Source organism: Pinus tabuliformis, chromosome 5_2 (genome assembly GCF_031772625.1).
Source record: "Pinus tabuliformis cultivar Carrire ecotype Pingquan chromosome 5_2, CPIR1, whole genome shotgun sequence".
In the NCBI taxonomy this organism is placed as follows: Eukaryota; Viridiplantae; Streptophyta; class Pinopsida; order Pinales; family Pinaceae; genus Pinus; species Pinus tabuliformis.
The window spans coordinates 965,773,750-965,800,551 of record NC_142306.1 but is presented as its reverse complement, the minus strand read 5'-3'; the positions used below and the strand labels follow the sequence as shown (position 1 = coordinate 965,800,551).

At 42.0% G+C, this 26,802-nt stretch overlaps 1 protein-coding gene across 1 annotated transcript in view; it reads right to left on the bottom strand.

Annotated features, from left to right (window-relative positions):
• Positions 1-153: 153 nt before the first annotated feature.
• The window catches only part of LOC149162510 (putative pectinesterase/pectinesterase inhibitor 51), a 47,320-nt gene continuing 20,671 nt past the window's right edge, over positions 154-26,802 (bottom strand). The window contains exon 2 of the mRNA XM_089437306.1: positions 154-1,124. Within this exon, the coding sequence (XP_089293432.1) occupies positions 436-1,124 (689 nt within the window). The 3' untranslated portion in view covers positions 154-435. The remainder of the gene's footprint in view (positions 1,125-26,802) is intronic.

Sequence of the window (26,802 nt, the reverse complement as noted above, 5' to 3'; positions counted from 1 at the left end):
AATAACATTTGTATTTTAAATGTTAATTAAATGTATTTTGGCAAAATAGATATGAAGAATATACATTTATTTATTTTTAAATGTTCATTAAGTTTATTTTGATTTCTCATGGGGAAAAATCTTACCCTAAAAATTAGGTGATACTCGTGTCTATTTATATTTTTTAAATCAACCATAAATAACAAAGAGAACATCTTTAAAGATAACAAAGATATTTCTCTTTATACTTTTTACTTCGATCAGAATAACAAAGAGATAACATCTTTAAAGATGTAAATATTCATTAGCAATAACAACTCAAATTGAAATTGCAGAACGACTCTGGAGATGAAGCAATATCAGGTTGGTTGAAATTGCAGTACTACTACAGAGATGAAGCAATATCAGGAAGGCTGTGCGTCAGAAAATACATAATAATCAGCCTTTGTTTTTGGATTAATTGATTGTACCCGGTAGCCACTCATCACCCTGTATGAAGCTTTCAATAGAATACATTCCTACATTTCCCCCAGGGATTTGATTAGACCATGGCACTCTTCCAGAGAGCGTAGCACCTGGCCCATAATTTTGGTATTCCCCATAGTAAAGTGTGTCAAGAGCAAAGTCCCCTGACCAAGGCAACCATCCTTCGGGGCTAATGAGCTCTCCCAAGTATGAGTTCGTGATAATCACTCTGGAGTACATCTTCCATGGCCGACCCAAATACGCCTTGTAAATTTTTGGGTTGGCGTAGTAATCTTTCATGTATTCTTCAGTTCCATTGATGGTGCAGTTGTGAAAAACAAATCCTGTGGGCTGAGCTGGGTCTATTCGGCCATGCGCAGTAACAGCATCTGATGATCCTTGGCTTGATTTTACTTGACGAGGACGCACCAGAATAACACAGTTTTCAAAAACTGCTGCTGAGTTACCAAATATGAAGTCAACAGTGCCTTCTATTCTGCAGTTTTTGTAGAACTGACGAAGAGTATGACTATACAGTGTATCCTGGTTGCCAAGAAGAGCACAGCTGTAGAAGGCAGAGAGATCACTATCTACTCTTAGGGCTACTGCTTGGTGACTGCCTGGCCCTGCTGCATTTTCAAATGCAATGTCCCGTGCTAAAAAACCGTCCGCATTTACAGCTGCATATGCAATTGTGAAACCAATGAAAGTCATGCTATGGAAAATACATCTGAATGTCAAACTATGGAATGTATAGTTGTCATACGCTTGCTTTTCCGAGCTAGTAGAATTGTAGAAATCAATATCAAGATTCTATTCTTAGCAACAAAGTGATTGAGATCGATAAAACCCAGACGATATTATTTTCCTTTTTTCCTGTGTGCTTACTGTGGATGCTTACTTCGTTTCTTCTGCCAAATATATGTCGTGCATCTTATCTCTTCAGATTCGAAAATTGGTATCGAAGCAGGGTTATGAGCTTCAGGAAGACACCTTTGTTGTCAGGTTGAGGAGATTGAATAATCGCAGCAAACGCAGAACTGTCCGATTTGAGCTCCACAATCTGGACAATCATATCTGTCCAGCTGTCTGATCAAAGACTTCCAAAACAAGATCTTAACAATCCAAAATCTAATGAACCAAATCTCCTCGGAGTTGTCTAGGGAGGTGGAGGAATTGATAGGACGAATAAAGTTGGTTAGAATTAGAAAAAAAAAAAAAAAAAATTGCTAGGAGGGCTAAAAAGGATTAGAATCTGGGAAAAAAATTGCAAAAAAATCAAAAAGTCTAGTTGAGACAGTGTTTGAATCAGATTTTTGATGGTGGAAATATATTCAGCACCATCAAAAATTTCCAAAAGACCTAAAATTAAATTATGAAGTTTTACCGCTTTTACTTAGATTTACAAAAATCTCTACCAAACTTTCTAAACTTTTACTTAGATTTACAAGTATCTCTACCAAATTTTTTCAAAATATAACAGCAATTACGATAACTTTACAGAGAAAAAACAGTTTCGTTAGACTACCGCATACGAATTCGGAAATTGAAGAAATCTTGGCCACAACTTCTATTGAGGAAGTTGAAAATGGACAAGGAGAATGACGGCGCAAAAGCTTTAATTAACCTAAATATGTATGATTTTTGTTGGAATATTAATTCCAACTGCTGTGCAGCAGCAGCAGCTATTTTACTTTATTCATTTGTCTTTATCCGGCGCCCCACACTTTTCCCCCGATCTGTTAAATCACCGCTATTACCATCTTTTCACTCTTTAATTAATTTTGTGTTGCCTGAATGAAGAAGATTAGATCCAGCGCCACACCGTTACTTTTCAGCAAGCGTATTAATGAGCAGACGGCTGAAAGAGATAAGAACCAGCCTCGAGCCGTAACAGCATTTATCAGTCTTGGGTTTCAGCACAACCGACTCAAGAAATACAGCAAGAAATCAAATCTGTTAATTATGAGCAGCAGATATTTCATCAGCAAGTTAAGGCGGTGAAGAACCTTTCCTGCACTATAAATAGAAACAGAAACAGAAGTAAAATATATGTGTGAAAGAGAAAGATAGAGAGCAGAGGAGAGCACGCAGCAGCGTGAGTATAGTTTTCTGTTAGTGAATATGGAAACGCAGCACACAGCAGTGTTAAGAGTTTAGCAATATAGCGCAGCAGCGCTGGAATGTAATTTCTGTGTTTTTAAGAAAGAATGTGCAGCAGCATGAGCTCACATGAATGAAGCCATTTTGCACAGCAGTGCTGAAATTTTATGAGATAGTTGTTGTGTGGAACTGAAGCGTTCCTGATGTAATCCCTCTGTCAAGAGGAAGATGCTTTTCAGCATAGTTTGGTGAATCCCTCTGTTGAGAGGAAGATGCTCTTTAGCATAGATTGTAAATCCCTCTGTTAAGAGGAAGATGTTTTATAACAGCAGTTGTGGAAATCCCTCTATGTGAGGAAGACTTAGTTTTATCAGTTAGTTTACTTTCATAAATAGAAATTCCTTTCTGTGCGTTTCTGTTTCACCAAAAGTTATTTCGTCAAAATTTTCTTAGTTGCTGAAACAGCTCGTAACTCAAAAATACTTGACGTCAAAATTTTTACGTTGCTGAAACACCGTTGCTGAAACACCTGTTTCAGCAACTAAAAAAAAACTGTGTTGCTGAAACACCGTTTCCAGCAAACGAATTTTTCTGTTTTTCTGAGTTAAAAACAGAGTATTTTTCTGTGTCAAAACCAGAGTATTATTTTGATCAGTTTGTGATCCTGAGGCAAAGTGGAGTATTATTTTATGCTCGGTTTTTGAGTTTTTGAATTATCAGAAAACAGAGTATTACTCTCTGTCCATATTTCTGTTGTTTCAGAATTTATCAGAAAATTCTGAACAGTGGAAACAAAGGATTTTTCCACTGTATTTTGTTTGGAATAACCAGAAATTCCCGTCAATTTTGGTACTCAAGAATATTTTGATTGCCGCAACAGACTAGATCTTGGGGAATATCTTGGACTGTTATATGAAGCCAAATTCCTCAATTTGTTTTTGAGATAAAGCTTACTTTGACTATTAATAAAACATGATATACAGAGCTTTTGACGAAAAAAGGGTGGACTGCGCATGCGCCCACCAAAAGCACCAGCCCGGACAAAGTCATCAGGCCACAAAAGAGGATAGCCCTCAGCATAAAAGCTTAATCTAAATAAGAGTAAGTATATTTGATTAATGGAAAAATTTGTGAGTAATTTTTGAAACATACAGTTGGGACTAGCAAGGTGAGTCCATCATCAAGGTAATGAGATCTGTATTTTCAGAAGAGAGAGTCAAGAAATGAGAACCTATTAATAAAAGGATGGATAGATAACCTAGGGTTGGAGAGGTCCGCTTGATTTTCCACAATTTATTAATAAATGGATAAAAATAATTTTAATTTTGTTTTAAATTATATTTTAATTCAATTTTTTTTTTTTTATATTTATTTTATTTTAAAATTTAATTTTTTTTTTTTTTTTTTAATTTTAAAACTATATTAAAAATACAATTAAATTACCTAAATTAATTTAACCTACATTAAAAATAAAATTAATTTAAGCTAAATTTAAAATAAAATCAATTTAATTAATTAACTAATTAATTTAAATTTTAATTAATTAATTAGTTGAATTTAGTTATTAATCTATGCATTTATATATACATATATAAATTTATATATATATATATATATATATATATATATATATATATATATATTTTAATTTATTTAATTAATGAGCTGTAAATGGTGTCCTAAGGATGAATTTGAGGAAATTAGAGTTACTTTAATTTGTTCAGCAAGGGTTTCCAGGTATTACTTAGTTTAAGGCCATCATCCCTATTCATATTATTAGAAGATTTTTCAATTTCAATTGCCTCTTTAATTCTTCTTTTTAAATAGTGTTCTTCCTTGTGGATTAATTTAGCTTGTTCCATGCATATATAGTGAGAGGAAGAACTAGCGTGCTCTGCAAGGCCTGATTTGTCAGACCTGTTTCTAGTAATATCACTAATGTGCTCTTTTAGTCTTACTCCAAAGGATCTCCCTGTTTCCCCTATATAAACTTTACCGCATGAACAGGGAATTGAATAAACGCCTTTGTGACTTTTTGGGTCGATTGCATCTTTTGCAGATTCAAGCATGTTTTTTATGGTGTTAGGGGGGGTGAAAGCTACCATAATGTTGTGCTTAGCGAGAACTTTGGCAACCTTATCAGTGGTACCTTTGATATAGGGAAGGGATATTCTAGGGTTTTCCAACGATTATCCCATTATACCTACGTAGGTGAATGATATGAACCCTAAGGAAAATCACGCTGGTCAACCTGTATCAGGCACGCAGAAGCATCGTAAAGAATTTCACGCAGATCAATCATCCTCAAAGTCTGAAGAACTAGCGCAAATTAACCATGTTGTAAATCATGTTCCTACGCAGATAAAGAGTATTGTTCCCACGCAGTTGACTTGGGAACCAATCTCCACGCAGAAGGATCTGGCCTCCACGCAACACAATATTCAACATCTACCGAACAAAACGCAGTTGACTTGTGAACTAGTCTCCACGCAGAAGGATCTGGCCTCCACGCAGCACAATAGTGAACATCTGCCGAACAAAGAATCGTTGGAATTTGTTGAAACAGTAAAAGATGTAGCAGACCATTATAATTCCAGCGCACCTTCTATTAACTCATCTCAGCTAAATAAGAAAGCCTTTCACGCAGTGGACTGTGGCCATAGTATTAACTCCTCTAATTCTCTTCACCTCCTCAGCAAAAATTCTACTGTAGTAAACCTCTCTCAGCTAGTGTTAGATGACAACCTAAAACTGCTTCTTGAAAAAGGCTTAAACTTTGCAATATCCCCAGCCAAAATTCCTATATATGACATCATAAGTAACATTGAAGTCAGTATAAAAAACACTGACCAAAACAAAGCAGAGGAAATAAGGCAAGATGTTTCCAGAATTCTTAGAAATGCCAGACCTCCCCCCAGCAATATATCCAAAGAAGAAGCCATAGCCCTAAAAAACATCAAAAATAACAAAAACATTATAATCTTAAAAGCCGACAAAGGTAATGCCACTGTCATCATGAATAGGACTGACTATGAGCACAAAATGGAAGAACACTTGGTAAACAGTGGCTGTTATAGAGTTCTAAACAAAGACCCTAGCAGCAAAATTCTTCGCCAAGTAAGTGACAAAATTAAAAACTCCTCCCTTGATACCTCCATTAAGAAAAAATTAATCCCTAATAATGCCATCATCCCTAGAATTTATGGAGTGCCGAAAATCCATAAATCTGGTGTTCCATTAAGACCTATAGTGAACACTATAGGATCCCCCACTTATTGGTTAGCTAAATATCTAGCAAGCAAACTCAGACCTTTAGCTGGGAACACTCCCTCGTACATCAAAGATTCCTCTTCCTTCATAGAATGGATCAAAAGCCTAGAATTTAATGACAATGACCTAATGGTTAGCTTTGACGTAGTGTCTCTCTACACCATGATTCCAGTAGATGAAGCCTTAGAAGTATTAAAGAACATTACAGACTTAGAAACAGTGGAACTTATAAGCATTTGCCTTAAATCTTCATACTTCAGTTTTAAAGGTAAAATTTATGAGCAAACTCATGGTGTTGCAATGGGCTCCCCATTATCTCCATTGATTGCCAATCTTTACATGGAACACTTTGAGCAAATGGCCCTTAAGTCTTTCCCCTTTACACCCGAAGAATGGAAGCGTTTTGTAGATGATATTTTTGCCAAATGGGGCCATGGCTTGGATAGGCTCAAGGAATTCTTATCCCATTTAAATAGCCTCTCCCACCACATAAAATTCACCATTGAAATTGAGCAAGACAACCAGCTCCCCTTCTTAGATGTCCTCCTCACCAAGAAAGATGGCAAGCTAAGCCACCAGGTCTTCAGGAAGCAAACACACACTGACAAATATCTTCATGCAAACTCCCACCACCATCCTAAGCAAAAAATGGGTGTCATCAAAACCTTAACCACCAGAGCCTCTAGAATCTCCGACCCAGAACATCTAGATGAAGAACTTGTCCATCTCCATGAAGTTTTTGTAAACAATGGCTATCAACATCACACCATCAGCAAAATTATTAAAGATTCCTTAACCAATAAACAAAACAAAAAGAAATCGTTGGAAAACCCTAGAATATCCCTTCCCTATATCAAAGGTACCACTGATAAAATTGCCAAAGTTCTCGCTAAGCACAACATTATGGTAGCTTTCACCCCCCCTAACACCATAAAAAACATGCTTGAATCTGCAAAAGATGCAATCGACCCAAAAAGTCACAAAGGCGTTTATTCAATTCCCTGTTCATGCGGTAAAGTTTATATAGGGGAAACAGGGAGATCCTTTGGAGTAAGACTAAAAGAGCACATTAGTGATATTACTAGAAACAGGTCTGACAAATCAGGCCTTGCAGAGCATGCTATTTCTTCCTCTCACTATATATGCATGGAACAAGCTAAAGTAATCCACAAGGAAGAACACTATTTAAAAATAAGAATTAAAGAGGCAATTGAAATTGAAAAATCTTCTAATAATATGAATAGGGATGATGGCCTTAAACTAAGTAATACCTGGAAACCCTTGCTGAACAAATTAAAGTAACTCTAATTCCCTCAAATTCATCCTTAGGACACCATTTACAGCTCATTAATTAAATAAATTAAAATATATATACATATATATATAAATTTATATATGTATATATAAATGCATAGATTAATAACTAAATTCAACTAATTAATTAATTAAAATTAAAATTAATTAATTAATTAATTAAATTGATTTTATTTTAAATTTAGTTTAAATTAATTTTATTTTTAATGTAGGTTAAATTAATTTAGGTAATTTAATTGTATTTTTAATATAGTTTTAAAATTAAAAAAAAAAAAATTAAACTTTAAAATAAAATAAATAAATAAATAAAAAAAAAAAATTGAATTAAAATATAATTTAAAACAAAATTAAAATTATTTTTATCCATTTATTAATAAATTGAGGAAAATCAAGCCGACCTCTCCAACCCTAGGTTATCTATCCATCCTTCTATTAATAGGTTCTCATTTCTTGACTCTCTCTTCTCAAAATACAGATCTCATTACCCTGATGATGGACTCACCTTGCTAGTCCGAAATGTCGGTTTCAAAAATTGCTCACAGGTTTTTCCATTAATAAAAAATACTCTTCCAGGCTGTATGGAATCTCTCTTCAAGACTAAGTATAGAAAACTAGCACAATGGAGGATCAAGCTCGACAATGTTTCCCTTCATTTACTTGTGGCTTCATCTGTCTGGAATTTGTCCTCGTTGGTAGGCAGGAGAGACATCAATGATCATCAGCTGTCTATTGTCCACTTCAAGAGATTGAGATTCTGGGTCATGCTTCCATGTACCAACACCAAAAGAGGAATCTATCATAGTTAACGACAATGAAGCAAGCTGCCAAGAATTAGAGGTGATGGCCCTTCCTCGGGAGGGGTGACAGGGGACATGGTATTCCCTGAAAGCTAAAGAGGAATAGATTCTGAGGCAGCTGTACAAGTACCGCCAGGAGTATTTTCACAATGCTTGGACATCTCCACCCCGCTGGTAGTATTTGCTGAATTCTTCCACCAAGAAAGGCTCCGAAGAGATGCTTTAGAACTCTTCTGGTCCTTTGCATTTGTGCAAGAAATCACAAAGTGTCCATGTTCAAAGGGTCGTCGCCACCAGAATGCAATATGTTCATAATTCACAACCTGTGTCCAATGGTGATCACCATATTGCAGCACATTTGATGCAACATCCCTGTCCTTATCTCAACATAGACACTATATGAGAGCAAGTAGTTGCAGACTTCGCCTCAATTGTTTTGCACAGACAGAAAACATTTCCAAGAACATCGCCAATAGTTTCCAAGGATTTGAGGCTCCAAAACTCCAAGGGAAACTTCAGCAAAAGAACCCAGAGGATCCAGGATTTGGGATTCCAATATCTGAGCTGCTTCATAAGATATTTGTGAACTTATGGACAATCTCTTCCATTGTGGGAACTGAATACTTTATCACTTTATCACTTTTTCACTGATGACTTCTCTAGGAATTCATGGGTTTACTTTATGAGGAAGAAAAGTGATGCTTGAAAGTTTTAACATCTTTGTTGTCTTGTTGGAAAGGAAACAAAGCAAAGTCAGAAGAAGATTAAGGCTTGACAATGGTGGTGAGTATTGGTCCAAGAATTTGAGGCATTTTGCTAATCTCAGGGAATTGCACGGCTTGAAGACAACTCCACATGGTCTCGAGCAAGATGGCCATGCTAAGAGACCAAATCAGACCTTGATAAAAAATGCATGAAGCATGAGAGAGAATGCTAGCTTAAGCAAAGGATTTTGAGTTGAAGCAGTTGCTACAACTAATTATTTGATTAATATGTCACCAAGTTCAATTTTGGGTGACATGACACTAGAGGAGTTCAGAGTGGAAAGAAGCCCTCTCTTGCACATCTTAGGTTTCTGAAGTGTGAAACATGCATGTATGTGGCTAAGGTGAATAACACAGAACTTGACAACATATCTGTGAAGTGCCTTGACTCTTTATTGGCTATTCAGAAGGAGTCAAGGGCTACAAGTTGTGATTTTCGTCAGAACATTAGCATACCTACAACCATACATACAACCAGGATGTGATTTTCAAGGAGAAATCTCGTGGAGATCAACATCAAGAATCCATTACAAAACAAAAGTACAGCCTGTGGTGATTCCAGATGAGCATAGATGAATAGCTATAATAGATCTCGAATGTGGAAATTCTAGAGGAAAATATGAAATTCATCTTCCTTTTGCATTCCAGCGAGAGGAAAATCAATCATCAATGACAAGTAAAAATGTGCAAGCTAAGCATGATCAACCAAATTGGGGGCAGAGTTTGAGGAACCTTTGTAAGTGAATGAGGCCTAAGTGATATGGCTGAGCCATCTGATTTTTGTTGTTTATCTTTCATGGGTGATGAGCCACAAAATGTCAAGGAGGCTCTTAGTGGAGATGAAGCTTCTTATGGGAAGAAAGTCATGGATGAAGAAATAAAGACATTGGAACATAACCAAACCTAGCATTTGGAGGAGTTTCCTAAAGGAAGGCAGACCAATAGATGCAAATGAGTGTTTAAGGAGAAGTATAAGATAGATGGTCCAATGCAGCAATATAAAGCTCATTGGTAACAAAGGAGTACTCTTAAGTTGAGGGTGTTGATTATGATGAGGCTTTTTCTTTGATGACCAAAGCAACTCGTATTAGGTTGATGTTGGTGCCATGTGGGCTTGTATGGACCTGACCCAGGTTCAGAGGTGATTTAGCCAAACAAATCCCGGTACTACTGGCCCTTTCGGCAACAATTCACAGAGCGTGGACTGAGGTCTCACCCGAAGTAGTATGGGAGGGTGCTTAGGCTTCCGTAACCTAGGGATATCTTGATGATTTTTGGGAGGTTCGCAGTTCGACCCTTTGCACACTATGTTTCGCGCAACTCTCTTTGCAGCGCGAAGAAAGTATTACCATGATTCCTTATACTTACTGCATTATTATTATAATACTTAACTTAGTTGTGTGAGCTCAGTATTCATATTTATCATTCAACATTCATATCAGTGCGCGAAATCATCAAACAGTATAAATGCATAAAAGTAAGAGGAAACCCAGATGCACAGAATTTAGAATCAACTTCTCTTTATTAATCTTCAATCCTGATTACAGACTCGACGCTACCCTGCGCACTCAGTTGCAAGGGTCAACGCACTCAGCTGCAGACTCGACTAGGCCTCTGCGCACTCAGCTGCAGAGCCTCTTCCTACTACTACGACCGAGTACACTTAGACTCTTCTTCTATGCTTGAACCATTCTTTCGCTACTTCCTCTATCTACTACCCCCTTTACAACTTAGAGCCTTGCTCTATTTATCCAATCCCATGTTCCGCGGACCATGGGTAGGCCGACATGACTTTACATTACATTACATTACTTTAAGGTGGATAGCCCTATGACTTAACCTCTACTTCGCGCTCCGCGCTGGCAATTCGCGGAGTTTGACAAAACCTTTGACCAAAACTTGGGCTTTGAGCCCCAAAACCAGCGGTGGGGGATTCCATGCCCAACAGGCCCCTAACACAATCATTGTGACTCATCCTGAGTCACTCTGCTGGTGCGGCAATCTTGGCACGGAGCCCTTCCAACCGATCCTGTGTTGCATGGAGGTCCGCAGCACATTGTTCTGCAGTCTGCTGGATCTGCTCCACTCTTTCGGCTGAAGTCTCGCTATCAAGGGAAATCCCTGTCTTAAGGCATGCATCACCTTCATCTGTGCAAGTTTTCCTTCGATGTCTGCAGTGATGATGAAGGCCTCATCAATCCAAGGCTGGACGCGCGCTTTAAGGACTACCTCTTTCTGCCGCATGGCATCCACTTGTTCCTTCAACGCCTTTTCCTGTTGTAGCTTCGCAAGCCATTGGGTCAGGACAACTATCTACGTTGTTCTGTGCACACTGTCATACTGCACTTGAAGCTCCCACGCCTCCGTTTCCAGGCACTGTATGTTGGGGTCCTCCTATAATGAAGTGAGGACTGCGAAGGATTCTTCCAACATAGTGGTGCAGTTCTGTAGTTCCTGTCTTATTTCCTCCAGCCCTTTTTGAATAGCGCCAGCGTGCTGTTCCCTAACTTCCGAGGGCGTAGAGGGTTGCGCCTTTAATCACAGCTCGACAATCTGAAGGTTGAGGTCCAACTGTATCCCCGTTGCTTCCTCCTTTGCCTTGCGGAATCCACTGGCCAATTTGTGAATTCACACTCCAACTGGTAGGTCTGTCGCGATTTCTAGCTCTGGAACATGACGACATGCTTCCTCTACCATTTTCTCCAGCTGCTAACTCTGCACAAGCACTTCATCGCGTTGTAGACTAAGCTGCTCAATGTTGATTCTCTGTTCGCTGAGCATCTGTACTGCGCGTCCTTCCCTAGTGTGGAGTTCTGCTGTCACTCTGTCCTGCAGTTGATATAATGTATCCCGCGGAAGGGCAGCCAAGTTTAGGCCAAGTCCCTTGATCCTGCCCACCACGGCTCTGTCCTCCTTGCTTTCCGTTGTTAGCGCTCCTTCCGGAAGCACTATGGTGTTGGCCATTTTTGCGCGCAGCAACTGCTCGGCTGCTGATGTACCTACGGCGCCATAGGCGGCAACTGTTCCCTCCTGTGGGGGTCGCACCTGAAGTTCCTGCAACTGCGCCCTTAGAGCCCCCAACACATTCTGTTGCTCCGTCATAACTTCCTGGAGTGCTTCCCTGGTGACCTCGCACACTGTGTCGCCGATGTCATAGAGGTCACCCTCTGTCAATGTAATTGGTTCAATGTCCAATTTGGAAGCCTTGCTCTTCTTTTGTGGGCCTGCTCTTTCTGTACGACATGGCTGTTTCAGCTGTGTAGATGTTGTGCTCGGGTTCGCGCCTTTTGTTGTGTCTTCTGCTCCTTGTCCTGTGGTCAAGTTCGAGCCTTCTTCCCCCTACATCGTGGTGGCCCCTGTTGCCTGTGCTACGGCTAATTTTTCGACGGCCTTAGCCTGCTCTACGGCTACCTTCGCTGCTTCACGAGCAGCCCTTACCTCTGCGGCCAACTGCTCGTTGCACTTTTGCTGGGCCAGTTGGGTGATGCGCAACTTGGTGGCATCCTTCTGCTTTTGGGCCGTTGTTCTGTCCTACTCCGCCAGATCTAGGGCATGCCACTCGGGAGGCCATGATTCGAGCACGGAGAAGATGACGTCATCAATTGCGATGAAATGAAGCTTGGTCCAGGTCTGCACCGGATCCTTATGCGCCTTGACATACACATTGTGCATATCCACCTTGAAGTCTGCAAAGCTCCACAGACTGTTGTACACTGTGGGGGATAGGCACGGCCTCTTGTTAATCCACATCCGGACACCCGCTTCCATGAGCACCCAAAAGATTTTAGTCTCGCGGATCCTCGTGGCATCCTTCGTAGCCCAGAGTGACGCATATTTTGCAGCCCCTTGCAAGTGTTGTTCAATATGAGGGAACTTACTGTCCTCAGGTAGTTCCCCTATCACCAATAAAATAGACAAGAGCAACCACATGTAGTGGAAGGTCTTGCCCTACTCTTGAGCTTCCCTGCAGTTCATTAGGAATTCTTCGCAGAGGAACTCGGCCCAGTTGAAGTGGACCCCCTCCACACATTGTTCTGCCAGCGCAACTACCGGCGCTAGTACCTCATCCCCGCGGCATTTTATCATCACCTTCCCGGCCAGGAGTTGGATGGCTACGCGCACCCCTTTATTTTTAATGCTAATGATTGCGTAGCCCCTTTTCCTTTTTACCAATTTGTACTTCCTCTTCATGGCCTCTACAAGCGCCAAATCTCCACTTTTGCCGACTATCTCTGCAGGGTCCTTTCCCTTACAGGAAAGCAGGGAAATCCTATGGATAAGCTCCACTGTGATGGGAATAGGTTCCTCCAGCCATAGGTACCCATCGTGCACCAGGCAAAGTAGCTGCCTGATGACGAAGATTGTGATAGGTGCGTGGTGAAAGTGCGGAATTGATAGTAGGTGGAGTAGTCCGGCCTTCTCCACACCGTGCAGCCATTTCTGCGGCTCTAGCGTTGTAACTGACCCCTCCTTGCTCTATTTCATGAGGTACTCAGTTTCTAAATGTGGGAACTTTTCACTGTCCGCGAGTTCCCAGTCTTCAAATTTCATTGTGGGCACACGGCCCATTGCTGAACCCTCGAATAGAATTCCATTTGGGAGGAGCGGGGTTTGGAGTGCACTCTTTGCGGCATCCAAATCCTTGGGTACCTTAGCTTTCCCTTTCTACTGAGGAACGTACTCGGGCAATTTTGCGGCAGCATGCACCTGCTAGACGTCTTCTGTTATTTCTTCATCCACCTCTATCTCATCTAGGAGAGCCTGTAGGTCCTCCTTGTCATCGTCTGTCTCAATGGTGACAACCTTACACTTTTCTTCCATGGAAAGTTTACCAAACTACGGATTTTGCGGGGACATGTGGACTGGTCTCGCTGCCTATTTATCCTTCTTGGGCCTCGGCGTCCGAGGTGATTTCGGAATTTCCAACGTATCCCCACCCCACACTGTAGGGTTTTGCGCGGGTTCCTCGATAGTGTTCTCTGCAAAACCCACACCTCTCTTGGTAGTTGTCATCTTGTTCAAACTGTCTGTGGTTGTTTGCGAATTTGGAGGCTCGCATATCGCTTGGCGCTCAACACTCGTGCTCTTCGTAGTAGCTCAAATCTCAAGTGAACAAGTGTTGTCTCGTGGCTAGTCCTTGGAGTTTTATAGCGTCTTTTGAATTTGAATTCGACCATTCCCCCCTCTTTTGAGTCATTAATGCATTCTTGGCAGCAGATTGTCCCAAATCTAGCTCTTAATTCATGTCTTAATTGCCCATCGCCCACTCCCTTTTGCCTTAAATTGGACATCTTGTCATGAATAGTGACACCAACGGTCACTTCCCAGCCTACCCGTGCGGCAGCGCAACCCCCTATGCGCAGGCACGACCCTTGTGACATGCTGATCCTGCGCGCAACCCCCTTATCGCGCAGCTCCCACACAGACTCTTTTATAGTCCTACACTCTCTTTCAACTACCTGGAGCGCTGAGACTGTGCTCCCTACAGCTAGTCAGGTGGTCGCACCACCTATGCGAGACTTCAATTCGCCTTCCAGTCTAGTCCGTGGGCACTCCTCAATTACCCTCGCGACAGTCAGCGCCACGCATTCTACCTTATGCGGTGCGCTCCCTTGGTTACTATGGTTGGTAAGGTGCGGTCGCAGCCATGGTAGCAGAGTCATAAATTCTTGGCGACAATCTTCTAATGCAGTGGTATGGCTATTTGTATCTTGCCTTGTCATCCTTGGTTTATCGATGAGACATGCTTGCGCGATCTCGTTTTCCAGTTTTTTGATCTCAGTGTCCATCAACATGATTTTCTTCCTCAATTATACCCGATATTCTTCGAGTTCGCGAAGTCTAAGGTTCCCTCGCTGAATGGCTTCATGAATTCTTATATGTTCGTCCTCGCACAGCTGTGTGATTCCTTCGTCCTGGTTTTCGCATATTGTCCTAACTGTGGGAGCTATTATGTGAGGATTCCTTTCTTCCGAAATTACGGTTTCAACTATGTTCCGCATCTTTGGAATCGCCTTCGTGCTCAGGTTTTTGCACATGGTCCTATAGGCCCATCGAACCGCTGGCACGCGCAGGTCTCAATCAGTTCGTTTTGCCCAATGAACCCTGTTTAGGACTTCGCGGACCCTATTGAATGCTTCCACGTGGAAAACTTGCAGTGCGTGTCGCATTTCCTACTGCTGCGATTTACTCCGACTTTCCATTCTGGGGTTGGGGTGTGCTTGTGCGGGCTGTACAGCATGTGTCTGTACCCATCAAGAAAGGTGGGCGCACAAGTTGTTCCGCCCCTGCTGACCGACTTTCATTCGAAGCTGGGGTTTTCCAAAATGTAGGCGCATCATCCTTCTGCATCCGTGCCAGTCCTCAAAATTTCCTTGATGTGTACCCCACCATCGTGCGGGTGTTGCGCGCAGTACCCCCTTTAGCACACCGAACCGCTGCGGTTTTGGTACTGTGCTTTCAAATTTGCTCAGAAATTCATGCACCACTGACAATCCATCATATGTCGACAACTCCCTTGCCTCTGTTGTCACACGACGCAATGATCTAACCATCATGTTCCAATTAAGCGTTGTTACTTCGTGCAGCCGATTCTGCCATCGCTCTAATTCTTCGTCTGAATCCGAAGTGCAGGAGATTTCGTGCTCCCACGAGATTCTCCCATCTATAGTCGGATTCACCCAATCCTGGTCGCGTGCAGTTATCTTGTAAATACAATCAAGATCATCATCGCGCACTAGTTCAGTGTAGCGCACTCCTTCGGCTGGATCCAGTGGTACTACTACATGTAATGACTTTTTCTCGAAGATCATTTTGCGCTTCTTCAGATTTATGACTCCGTTCATATTGGTGGCCCGGTCTATCCCTAGCAGCGCGGGATAGGGGTTACTGTCATCAAAAATCTCTATTACTTCAAAATCCGCTTGTGCGCTCGCACCCTCAATATCTACTGTTACCCCTTACAATCTCCCCATGGGAAAAATCTTATGTTGGTTCGCCATTCGTAATTGAATAGGGGACCATTGTAATGCGGGTCTGCCCATGCGTTCCCATGTTTGCTTTGGTAATACATTCGCGTCGGAACCCAAGTCTAAGATTACCTGATCCATTTCATACTCACCAATCTGTGCAGTCAACCTCATTTTCCTTCCAGTGTCCAATGCATGCTTCCCCAATTTCCAGACCACGTGCGGTTCTCCTGACCCCGCGCACCTAGTGATCAGTTCTTGTAGTCCCTTAACTGCTTTGCTGTCGCGCAGCAGTTTCATGCATGTCTCCAGAAAGGTAGTGAGCATTGAAGGATCCATTCCTGGTTCTAGTTGATCCTTACTACCTGAAGTGGAGGCCTCTGTGAAGCTCTTCTTAGCTTCCATGAATGTTTCCTTTGCACGTTCTAAGTCAAACTCGGGTTCCTTTGTAGGAGCCTTGCAAACCCACGTAATTTCTTTTGGCTGCTTCTCCTTATCATCTCCCGTGGTTGTTACACTAAAAAATGTCACCATGGCTATTTACAGTTGGTATGGCTCTATCAACAGTCATACTACCCTCTTAAGCAAGTCTTATGCCTCTGCTATCCATGTCAAACTCCAAGAAAGAGAGAAAGTCTTTAAAAATGTGTTTATCTCTGGGACGCAGGTTCTCTCAACCTTGCCTGCGGGTACGCACCTAATGTTCATGATGTCTGCGTCCAAAGACGCTCTTTATCTAAAGGGGCGGGTGCGTCCCTCTGAAAAGGTTAAAATGCGCAAGTTTTATCTTCAAAAACTTACTTGTGGTCATTTCTAGAGCATTCTAGAAGGTTGTTTGACGTGTATGAAGTGCCTCCAGATGGTTCATGTACCCCTAACAAAGAGGAACTTATCCCATCAATAAGGGAGCTATCCCACCCAAAGAGGGGATTATCCCATTGATGTTGGACCTGAATAACTTCCTTTTCAGCACTATAAATACAGGCATTGGGCCAGAGGGAGGGAGGCTGAAAGCTAATAATTCCTAAGGGTAGATGCTGCTGGAATTGGGACCTCTTTGTGAGAACTTGTGAGGAGAGATTGTCATCTTTACTTGTTTCCATTGGGAGGAGGGTGAGCTTTGTCAAAGTAAAGGAAGACTCTTGTGGACCCTGGAAGGAGCTTGCACAACACCAAGGCTCAGGTTGTAGCGGTTCCTTTTTTGTTACCTTTAATGCAAATTAGTCCATTCTTCTCAATAACTTGTTATCTATGGGTTATTTCATGTACTCCTTGGTCTACATTTTGAATATGCTTTGTTTTATGTTATAATCAGGTGCTATTTAATGGTTTGACTGTTGGTGGTTGCAGGTTTTGGAGAAAAGGAGGAGCTCAATCAGATAACCAAAGCTTGGACTTCTACAACAGCGTTTGGACAAAGGTAAGAGTCACGTACTTGATTTCTCATGTAACAATGCATGTTTAGAGAAGGATAGCTCTACTTTGTTTTGTTTGTCATTAGAATGTCTTAGACTTCTAGGAAGGTCGGTTGTGTCCGCACTATTGACTGATTCCGTGTGACAAATTGGCGACTCCACTGGGGAACCATTGTTGTGAAAGGTCTTTTCCTTTGAATGAACTTTGCTCTGAGAAAATTGGTTTATTTTTCTGGTTTTTGACTGTGTGAACTTGTATTTGGGTGGATTAGCTTAGGATTAGTTTTGTTTTAGTTTTTCTTGAGTTTTTCCGAAGGACGCACCCTCTGAGTATTGCACAGTGCGTCCCTGGACGCACTGTCGCTGTGTGCACAGAGCGGGCCCGCACCTGTCTTAACAGGCTGCCTGCGTCCCCTGCAAAAATTTAAGAAAAATCCTTTTTTTGCTTTTTTCCTCTTAGATTTTGATTTTTCTTAGTTTTTTCTGCCCAGATCCATAGCTCTCTTGTCAAAGATTTTCCCCTGAACTTGTTTCAATAGCATTAAGTGTTTTAGTGGATTTCATAGAAGTTTGACCCATAGGGTTTGATTTTTGAGTGGGTCTTGTAGTGACTTTGACGGTGGAAGTTGTCAAGCCTTAGATCTCTCTGGTTTTGTCAGCATTCTTAGAAGTCAGACCTGTCGTTAAGTCTACCTATGAGAGCAACCTCCCTTTGAGTGGTCTCTTTGGCAAATTTCGAAGTACTTTTTGGTTGAGTATTGAATTCCATTTTATAAAAAGAACAAAAAGATTAGAGTTTTGTTTTGACTGGTTTTTGATTCTGCATTAGCTGGTCCTTGATTTGATTTTGGTCAAGTAAAACATCCAGGAATCATTTTTGTAAGCTTTTGTCCTCCTTAAGTTTTGCTTGTAGGTAAATTTCCTTTTAGTTTGTTTTTGTGTGATTTTGGCTTGATTTCCTTTGATTTCTTAGATTTAATTTTTGATAAATAGTGTCATTTGCTTGGCTAGTTTAGGCAAAATACAAAATTCTTTTGGAATCGAATTTGCTTTAGTAGCATTTTTTAAGTTTTGAAGAAAAGGAATTTTCGTGAGTAAATAGAGGTTATGTTTGTATGCTTGGAAAGAAAAGAGAATTGTTTCTTTGATTGTCTTTACTAAGAAAGTTGTTTTCTATAAAATTTGCATCTCTCAACTCTCTTAGTTAGGAATTTCATTGAAAAAGGAAAGTAGGGGGTAAATCATCCTAGGTGCATTTTTGTAGTGGTTACGAGTCGAGTCTACACACCATTGGTTTCACTTCCGCTACCCTTTTGTCTTTAAGGAAAAACCATAAAATTAACGCTTAAAGTAAAATCAATGTAGTAACTTTTATTTACTAGGGCTCTGAAGCACCAATTTAGATCAGGCTAGTGTCTTGGAGTAGGAGAGTAATTAACTCTCCAAGACAACAAAACCAAACAAGTAGCTTATCTTGTGATAGAATAAATCCAATTGTCTCATTTGTACTCTGGGAAAGCTCCTCTTAAAGGAGAAGCACGAGCTCGTGTCCGAACCAGTGAGGGGATCAATCCTCCCTCGTTGGGAACGACGCCAGACACGCACGTATTACAAACGGTAAACCTCAGATTAACCACTGTCGAGGAGCCAGGGGTCACTTGTCGGTAAACCTTGGATTGTTGTCAAGGAACCGGCAAGGGGATTGAGCTTGATACTCTGCCCTTGCGTGCTGTCGGAGTTTGGACTGTTCCCCCAGGTGCATTTGTTGCGGTTGGTAACCTTAGTGACCATTATCTTTAGGATTCTACCGAGGTGACGGTGGAGGGAAGATCCCACTGTACCTGGAGCAGACGTCGGCTAGACTCACTTGGATTTTCCGGGGGGTTCAATTCACTCGAGACGGTTAAAGTGGAGGAACTTGTGCCGGTCTATTCATTAAGCAGGTTGCCGGGGTAACTGTTCCACCCGCCACTTCTGTACTGAATCCGGCGATGTTGGGTTTCATCACCAACTAGCGCTTTCGGTCTGGAAGGCTACTGTTTGTGCTTGGTTTGACGCCCTAGATTCTTTAGGCAAGTGATTCAAATTTGTTTGGTTCTTTAGAGACTTTAGGTGGTTTCATTTGAAATTTTACTTTGTTTTCGTGTGTAGTAGTTAAAAGTTTTTAGCTGTGGCGGAATTACCGAGACAGTCCCGTAGACTTCGGGGCGAGTCACCTGAGATTGTTACCGGAACTGATTTGTTAAGAAAACTCCGTAGAACGCGGGGTGGACCTCCTGAAAACGATCCAGGTCAGTACGAAGGTTTAAAGGTCCTTGTAACTCCTCCTAGTGGCAGTAGAGTAGGTTCACCTGAAGAAGGAAAATATTCCTTGGTAGTCCATCCAGATTACCAAAGTTTAGAGACAGGTTATAATCCCGAAGCTGTTACAGTTTCTGAGCTTGTTGGTAGTTTTTCGTCTACTAGTGACACAGGCGAAGAACCTGAAATATCTGAACCTGTTACTCCAGCTTCTAGTGTTCCTGATTCACCTAGGATTGAAAGAGTCATAACTGAAAATCTTCCTGCTGGTTTGATAGCTATTGAAGAAATTATCCCAGAGGAGGAAGTAGGCCCTGTTCTTGAAGATCAACCTACTCTTGACTTAAGAGAGCGTGAATCCATCTTTTACAGTCCACCTAGGAGTACTACTTGGTATCTTGCGTTAACTAATTATCTAGACAACCTAAGTGCCGGTTTTTCTCCACCTCGTACTCCTTTTCCACCTAGAGGTATATCTAGTCCTGTAAATATGTTTGGTCAGTCGTCCATGTTTTCTCAATCATCTGAATTATTTATACATGGCGGTCCTTCTGTCCCCCCTGGGTATCAGTCACTTTCTGGTACCTTTGCGGGGGCATCTCCTCAACCTATTGATCATGGGTTATTAACTGGAAACAGTGGTAATATACCATTGGGTGTAGGAGACATTTACATGATGTCAGGTTCAGTTCCCGTTTCCCAACCTCAAGGTGGCCAATTACCGCCTGGGGGGCAACCTCAGTTAACGCCTGGGGGACAACCTCAAGGTACACAAATTGGATCTGGGGGGCAACCTCAAGGTCAGTATACACCTATGGTGCAATACATACCTCAAGGTCAACCCCAGCCTCAATATGTACCCCAGGGTCAACCTCAGTATCAATATCAAACTCAGGGTTATCAACCTCAAGGTCAAGGTCAACCCCAGTATCAGTATTTACCTCAAGGTTATCAACCTCAAGGTCAATACTCAAATCAAGGTTATCAACCACCTCAAGGTCAGTCATATATTCCAAGTATGGGAGCTACACCTTACAATTATCAATCCTATCCTCAATCCGGTTATGGGTCTCAGTATCCTCAACCTGTTACGGGTCAATACCCTGGAATGTTAGTGTGGGATCCATCACAAGGTCAGCAGGTGTTGCAGCCAAGTTTACAGTTGTTACCTCAAGCTGGACAACCTGTAGTTTCTGGTACACCCCAGCAACCACAACCTGTCCAGTCAACTATTCAAACTCCTGTAACTTCGGTAGTTACTCAGTCGCCAATTGCACCTAGTACTCCATCTCAAACGACTGCTGCAACTACCGCACCATCTGTCCAGTCCACCGCACTTACTTCTGGAGTATCGACGGCTCCGGTTTCTACTGTCTCTGCAACCACCCCTCAGACATCTGTACCGTTGTCCGGATCCACGATTCAAACCACGGTTCAGATGCCTACAGGGCAGCCTGGTATAAGTACGGTTGTCACTTCTCAACCTCAATTTGTTCACCAACCGTACCAGGGACAGTACCAAACCGGGCAAGCTGTCCAACAACCAGTTTACCAGTATCAACCGTATCCTGGGTACACTTATCAACAACCTCAACAACCCCAGTACGGTCCGGTTAATCCTGGTTTTCCAGGAGGATATAATATCCCAAATGCGACTCCTGTTCCTAGTTATCCTGGATATCCTCCTCCTGGGGCTGGTGTTGTGACCCAGACTTTTAGAGATCCTAACCGGCAGTTACCGTTTATTGCAACTTTGGATTTACCAGACTTGACGCGCCTGACGAATGATCCAATTCAATATCTTCCGTACTGGCCGCCAATGCCAAATAAGTTGCCCAGTGATATACCCAAGTTCGAAGGTAAGTCTGGAGAGGATCCGTCCAATCATGTGATGACTTACCACCTCTGGTGTGCTTCAAATTCTATCTCGGATGATTCAATCCGTTTACGTCTTTTCCAGCGTACACTCATTGGTCTCGCGGCCAAGTGGTACATTGAGTTACCACGGGCCTCTTTTTACAATTTTAGCCAGTTAGCTACCTCGTTCCTAACTCACTTTCAGTTGCCGGTCAGATACGATAACGGCACGGAATTATTAACTTCACTAAAGCAATCGACGTCCACGTATATTTCTGATCACATTCATGAGTGGAGACGTCGTAGAAGGTTAGTGAAAGTTTTTATCCCGGACCAAATCTTAGCTGAATGGTTTGTTAAATCATTATTACCAAAGATTACTGAAGATGTAGCTAAGGCCGGAGTAGTTACTGAGGAGCAAGTCATTGCTCAGGCGCAATACCTTGACTTGGTTTATACTCAGTCGGGTACGTTACACGAGAAGATCCCAGATCTTCCAAAATCGAATCAAATCGCTGCTACTCCTTCGGGATCTCATGCTGCTGATGGTATGATTGGTACCGTGAATACAAAGAGTAAGAAGAAGTCTTCCAAGGTTTCAACTACTCCTATTATCACTTTGCCTGATTCCCCGACAGGAGAGTCTTCTCCTGAACTTACCGCCGACATTCACGCTGTAGAGTCATCTACGGCCAAATCAAAGAACGGTGGAAAGAAGAAAGGTAAGAAGAAAGAGAAAGCAGATAAGGCTCCAAAGGAGAAAAAAGAGAAGTCAGAACCTAATGACGAGAAGCGCAAACCTAAATATCCTTGTTTAATTTGTGAAGAAGATCATTTCACAAGGGATTGCCCTCATCGGGCAGAGGTTGTGAAAATCGTTAAAGGTTCCTCAACTCCTGCTGTTTTGAAAGATCCATTTCCAAAGCAGGAGACTAAGATGATAGGCTCTTCCTCGGGTGCTAGTGAAGAACCCATATTAATGATGTCTCACGTACGGATTGCGACTCGGTCGCATGATTATGGTAGTAAGAGTCCTGTTGATGGTAAAGAAGCAGAATCTTCTCATTCTAATCCATCAACCTCAGCTCCTGGTTCCGATCCACTACAGATCGAGAAACCTAACCCAGACTTGGTAATCAAACCGCCCGCCAAGGGTATACTTCGAAAATCTGCTTTCAATCCACATGCGAGAGCAGCTCAGAATTATAACATTGTTGAGGACTTAGCTGTTTCACCATCAGCAATGTCGGCCTTGGAAGTGCTGCAATCATGTCCAGCACAACGCAAATTACTATTGTCGGCTATAGGAGCTGTTGATATTCAGGATCCGAACCTGATAATCTTCGATCTAGAAAATAGTACACCGCGTCTCCCTCATCAAATGGCTTTCCAGATCCCAGTGATAGTAAAAAACAGACCCATTCATAGGACTGTAATTGATGAAGGAGCTTCTACGTGTATTATGTCGATTCAATGTTGGAGATCGCTTGGTTCTCCTACATTGAACCAATCCCCGACCATTCTTAAGGCCTTCGATGGCCGTGGGTTCCATCCGTTTGGCATTCTTCAGGATTTGCCTATAGGGGTTGAAGGAAAAACCGTTAGTCTGGATGTGGAAGTGGTTGATGCCCCTCTAGACTACAACCTTCTTTTGGGTCGAAGTTGGTCTTACGCTATGACAGCGGTCGTGTCATCGGTCTTCAGAGTTATAAAATTTCCACACAATGGTAAGATCGTGACCATAGATCAGCTGGCTTATTTTTCATCTGACCCAGCCTCTTCTGAGAGTATTCAGCATGTCGGAAAAACGACAATCCCTTATAGGGACGTTGGTGTAGGTTTAGTTAAAGATTCCGGTTTACTGGGAACTTTTCCTTTCCCTCCAATCAACGTAGACCCTTCGTTTGCAACAATTCATATGATTACATCAGAAAATATTATCTATGATGATCCTTGGATTGTCCCATCTGAATCTGAGATAGACTCATTCGGTGATGCTATGCCTTTGAGTCCATATGAAATTGCTTATGAAGCAGTTATGTCTTTTTCCGACACGAGTTCAACCCAAATTGACCAAATGAATGTGGTCGGTGAAGAGTCACTTTTCACATCAACCTCAGAACGGATAACGTTTCCTGAAGTTGTGTCATCTGACGAACAACTTCGCGAAATCCTAAGTGTAGACGATCTACCATGGGAAGATCTCCATCATAGATCTTCGTTTTTACCTGAAGATGATGCTTTTGAAAAAGACTTTTCATCTATTTTTTCCGCTGAATATGTCAAGGACGCTCAGAATCCAATGAAACATCCTGATTCCAAGTTGAACTTAGCAAATATTTCTCATACTATTGCTATTGACATTTCAGTAAAAACGGGAACTATTGAGAACATTCATATAGGTGCCTCATGTACAGACGATGAAATTCAAAATTACAAGGCCCTATTCCAAGAGTTCTGCGACGTGTTTGCCTGGTCTTACGAGGAGATGCCAGGAATTGATTCCTCCATTGTTGTTCATGAGATTAAGACCTACCTGGACGCTAAACCCGTTCGGCAACGTTTGCGCCAGATACACCCTAGGAAAGCGGCTGCCATAAAAGCAGAAGTTGAGAAGCTGTTGAAAGCAGGTTTCATTTATCCAATTCCGTTAACGGATTGGGTTTCGAATATTGTTCCGGTCAACAAGAAACAAGGGACGATAAGAATCTGTATCGACTATAGGGATATAAATCGTGCTTGTCCAAAAGACAACTATCCCACGCCCTATATCGATCAAATCATTGATGATTGTGCCGGCAGTGAAATATTTTCCTTTATGGACGGTTTTTCCGGATACAATCAAATCAATATTCTACCTGCCGATCAACCAAAAACGGCTTTCATTTGCCCTTGGGGAACGTTTGCTTACTGCAAATTACCTTTCGGACTTAAGAACGCCGGAGCCACCTTCCAACGGGCAATGTCTTACACGTTTCACGACATCAAACACATTGTGCAACCGTATCTCGATGATTTGCCTGCTCACTCATTACGTCGAGCTGATCACCCTGTTCACTTACGAGCTATTTTCATGAGGTGTCGGCATTATCGAATTCGTTTGAATCCACACAAATGTGTCTTCTGCATAGAAGTGGGACGATTGCTACGTTTCGTTGTTTCAAAAGCCGGTATCCGCGTCGATCCCTCAAAGGTAGAAGCTATCGTCAAATTGCCTCCTCCTTCGAGTTTACGCCAACTCCAAAGTTTGCAAGGGAAAGCAAACTTTTTACGTCGATTCATTCCTAACTACGCCGAGATTACAAAGGGTTTCACCCGGTTGTTAAAACAAAATGTTCAATTCTTTTGGGATGAGATAGCTCAGAAATCTTTTGATGCGCTAAAGCACGCGTTAACCCATGCACCGTTGCTGCATCCTCCCAACTACAACCAGGATTACCTCTTGTATCTCGCCGCCTCCCACTCCACCATTGGAATGGTTTTAGTTCAGGAAGATGAACTCGGAACGGAACATGTGATATATTATCTTAGTCGGACCTTAAATCCAACCGAGTTAAAATACTCACATGTGGAAAAGTTGGCTCTGGCAGCCGTTCAAGCTGTTTAGCGGTTTCGTCACTACATCCTTCTCCGCAAAACTATTGTGATTTCGGATTGCAACCCTATGACCTATATTTTGACAAAGCAATTGCTAGGGGGCAAGTACTCCAAATGGATCGTTATCTTGCAGGAGTTCGATTTGGAGTTCGAGAAGTCCAAGTCTAAGAAATCCTTAGTTTTCGCTGAGTTGATGTGTGATTTCCCGTATACTGATACGGAAACAGTGGCAGAGGAGCCCATTGCAGACGAATCTTTGTTTCTTATCAGTACTTTAGATCCGTGGTACGGGGATATAATCATCTATCTCCAAACCCAAACCTTTCGGCCTGAAGCTTCAAAGTCGGAACGTCGAAAAATTTGGTTTCAATCCCAACAATACAAAATTATTGGAGATACACTTTATCGCAAGGGGGCAGACTTGGTTTTTTGACGTTGTTTAACTCACGAAGAGGCTGAGAGGGTTTTGAATGACTGTCACTCTGGAGCATGTGGTGGTCATATGTCTGGGTATGCCACAGCTCAGAAGGTGTTGCGCGCTGGCTACTTCTGGCTGGCCATGTTTAAAGATTGTATCATTGCGGTCCGGAAGTGCCACAACTGTCAAGTGTTTGATCGCAAGATGCGCGCACCACCTGCTCCTCTCCACCCTATAATTGCCGTTGGTCCATTCGCCAAATGGGGTATCGATTTTATTACTTGTAACCCTCACTCGGCCGGGGGGCATGCGTATATCATCCTCACGGTTGATTATTTTACTAAATGGGCCAAGGCGATGCCTACATTCGACGCAAGCGGCAAAACAGCTGCAGTTTTCGTATTCAATCATATTATAACTAGGTTTGGTGTCCCACAAGCAATCATTACTGACCATGGGAGTCACTTTCGAAACATCATGATGACTGAGCTTACAAGCCAGCTTGGTTTGCGCCATGACAGTTCTACTCCTTATTATCCACAAGCCAACGGCTTGGTTGAATCTATCAACAAAGTTCTAGTCATCATGATTCGACGGATCATTGGTATCCATCGGTCGAATTGGCACAACATGTTGTTTTCGGCGCTATGGGCATACCGAACCTCAGTGAAAACTTCAACAGGGTTCACTCCTTTCCAGCTAGTTTATGGCTTGGAAGCTGTGTTACCCATTGAATGCGAAATCCCATCACTTCAAATGGCTGTCGAATTACTTCCGGCTACTTCCGAAGAGGAGAAACGTTTGTTATACTTAGCCAAATTAGATGAGACTCGACGTGAAGCTACTTTAGCAATCGAGACTCACGCGAAGCGAATGAAAGCTCAGTATGATAAGAATGTGACCCCTCGCAGTTTTTCGGAAGGAGACCTAGTACTATTATATGATCAAGCTAACGATAAGCTAGGTGCTGGAAAATTCGTTCCTATGTGGCATGGGCCCTACATTGTAAAGCGAAAGCTAGCAAAAGGGGCCTATGAGTTAGTAGATTTTGATGGGGACTCTTTGGGCAAACCCAGAAATGGGCTTTACCTGAAGAGGTATTATGCTTAAATGATGGGTGTGGAGAATTTTTTAGTTAGGTTAGATTTACTTTTCTAGCTAGTATGTTTGTTAGTTTAGTCAGTGTGCTTAGTTTAGAAGAGTGTGTTTTCGTCGTTATTCTGGCTTATCTTGGTTTTGCTCTTGATATTGCAGATGTCGACACCTCTCCAAACGTATATAGGATTTGCTGATGGTGCTTGTCGTAGTACACGGAATATCTCTTCCGCAGCTTGGGTTATCTATTCGCCCTCTGACGAGTTAGTTTCTATGCATGGGGTAAGCCTCGGTCAAACAACAAACAACATTGCAGAATACAGTGCAGTGATTGAATTATTATCTGAGTCTATTTCATTTGGGATTCGGAGTTTGATAGTGAGGTTGGATTCTGAACTCGTTGTATTACAGCTTAATAGAGTTTATGCCATTAGAAATCCTGTGTTGTTAAGATTGTTT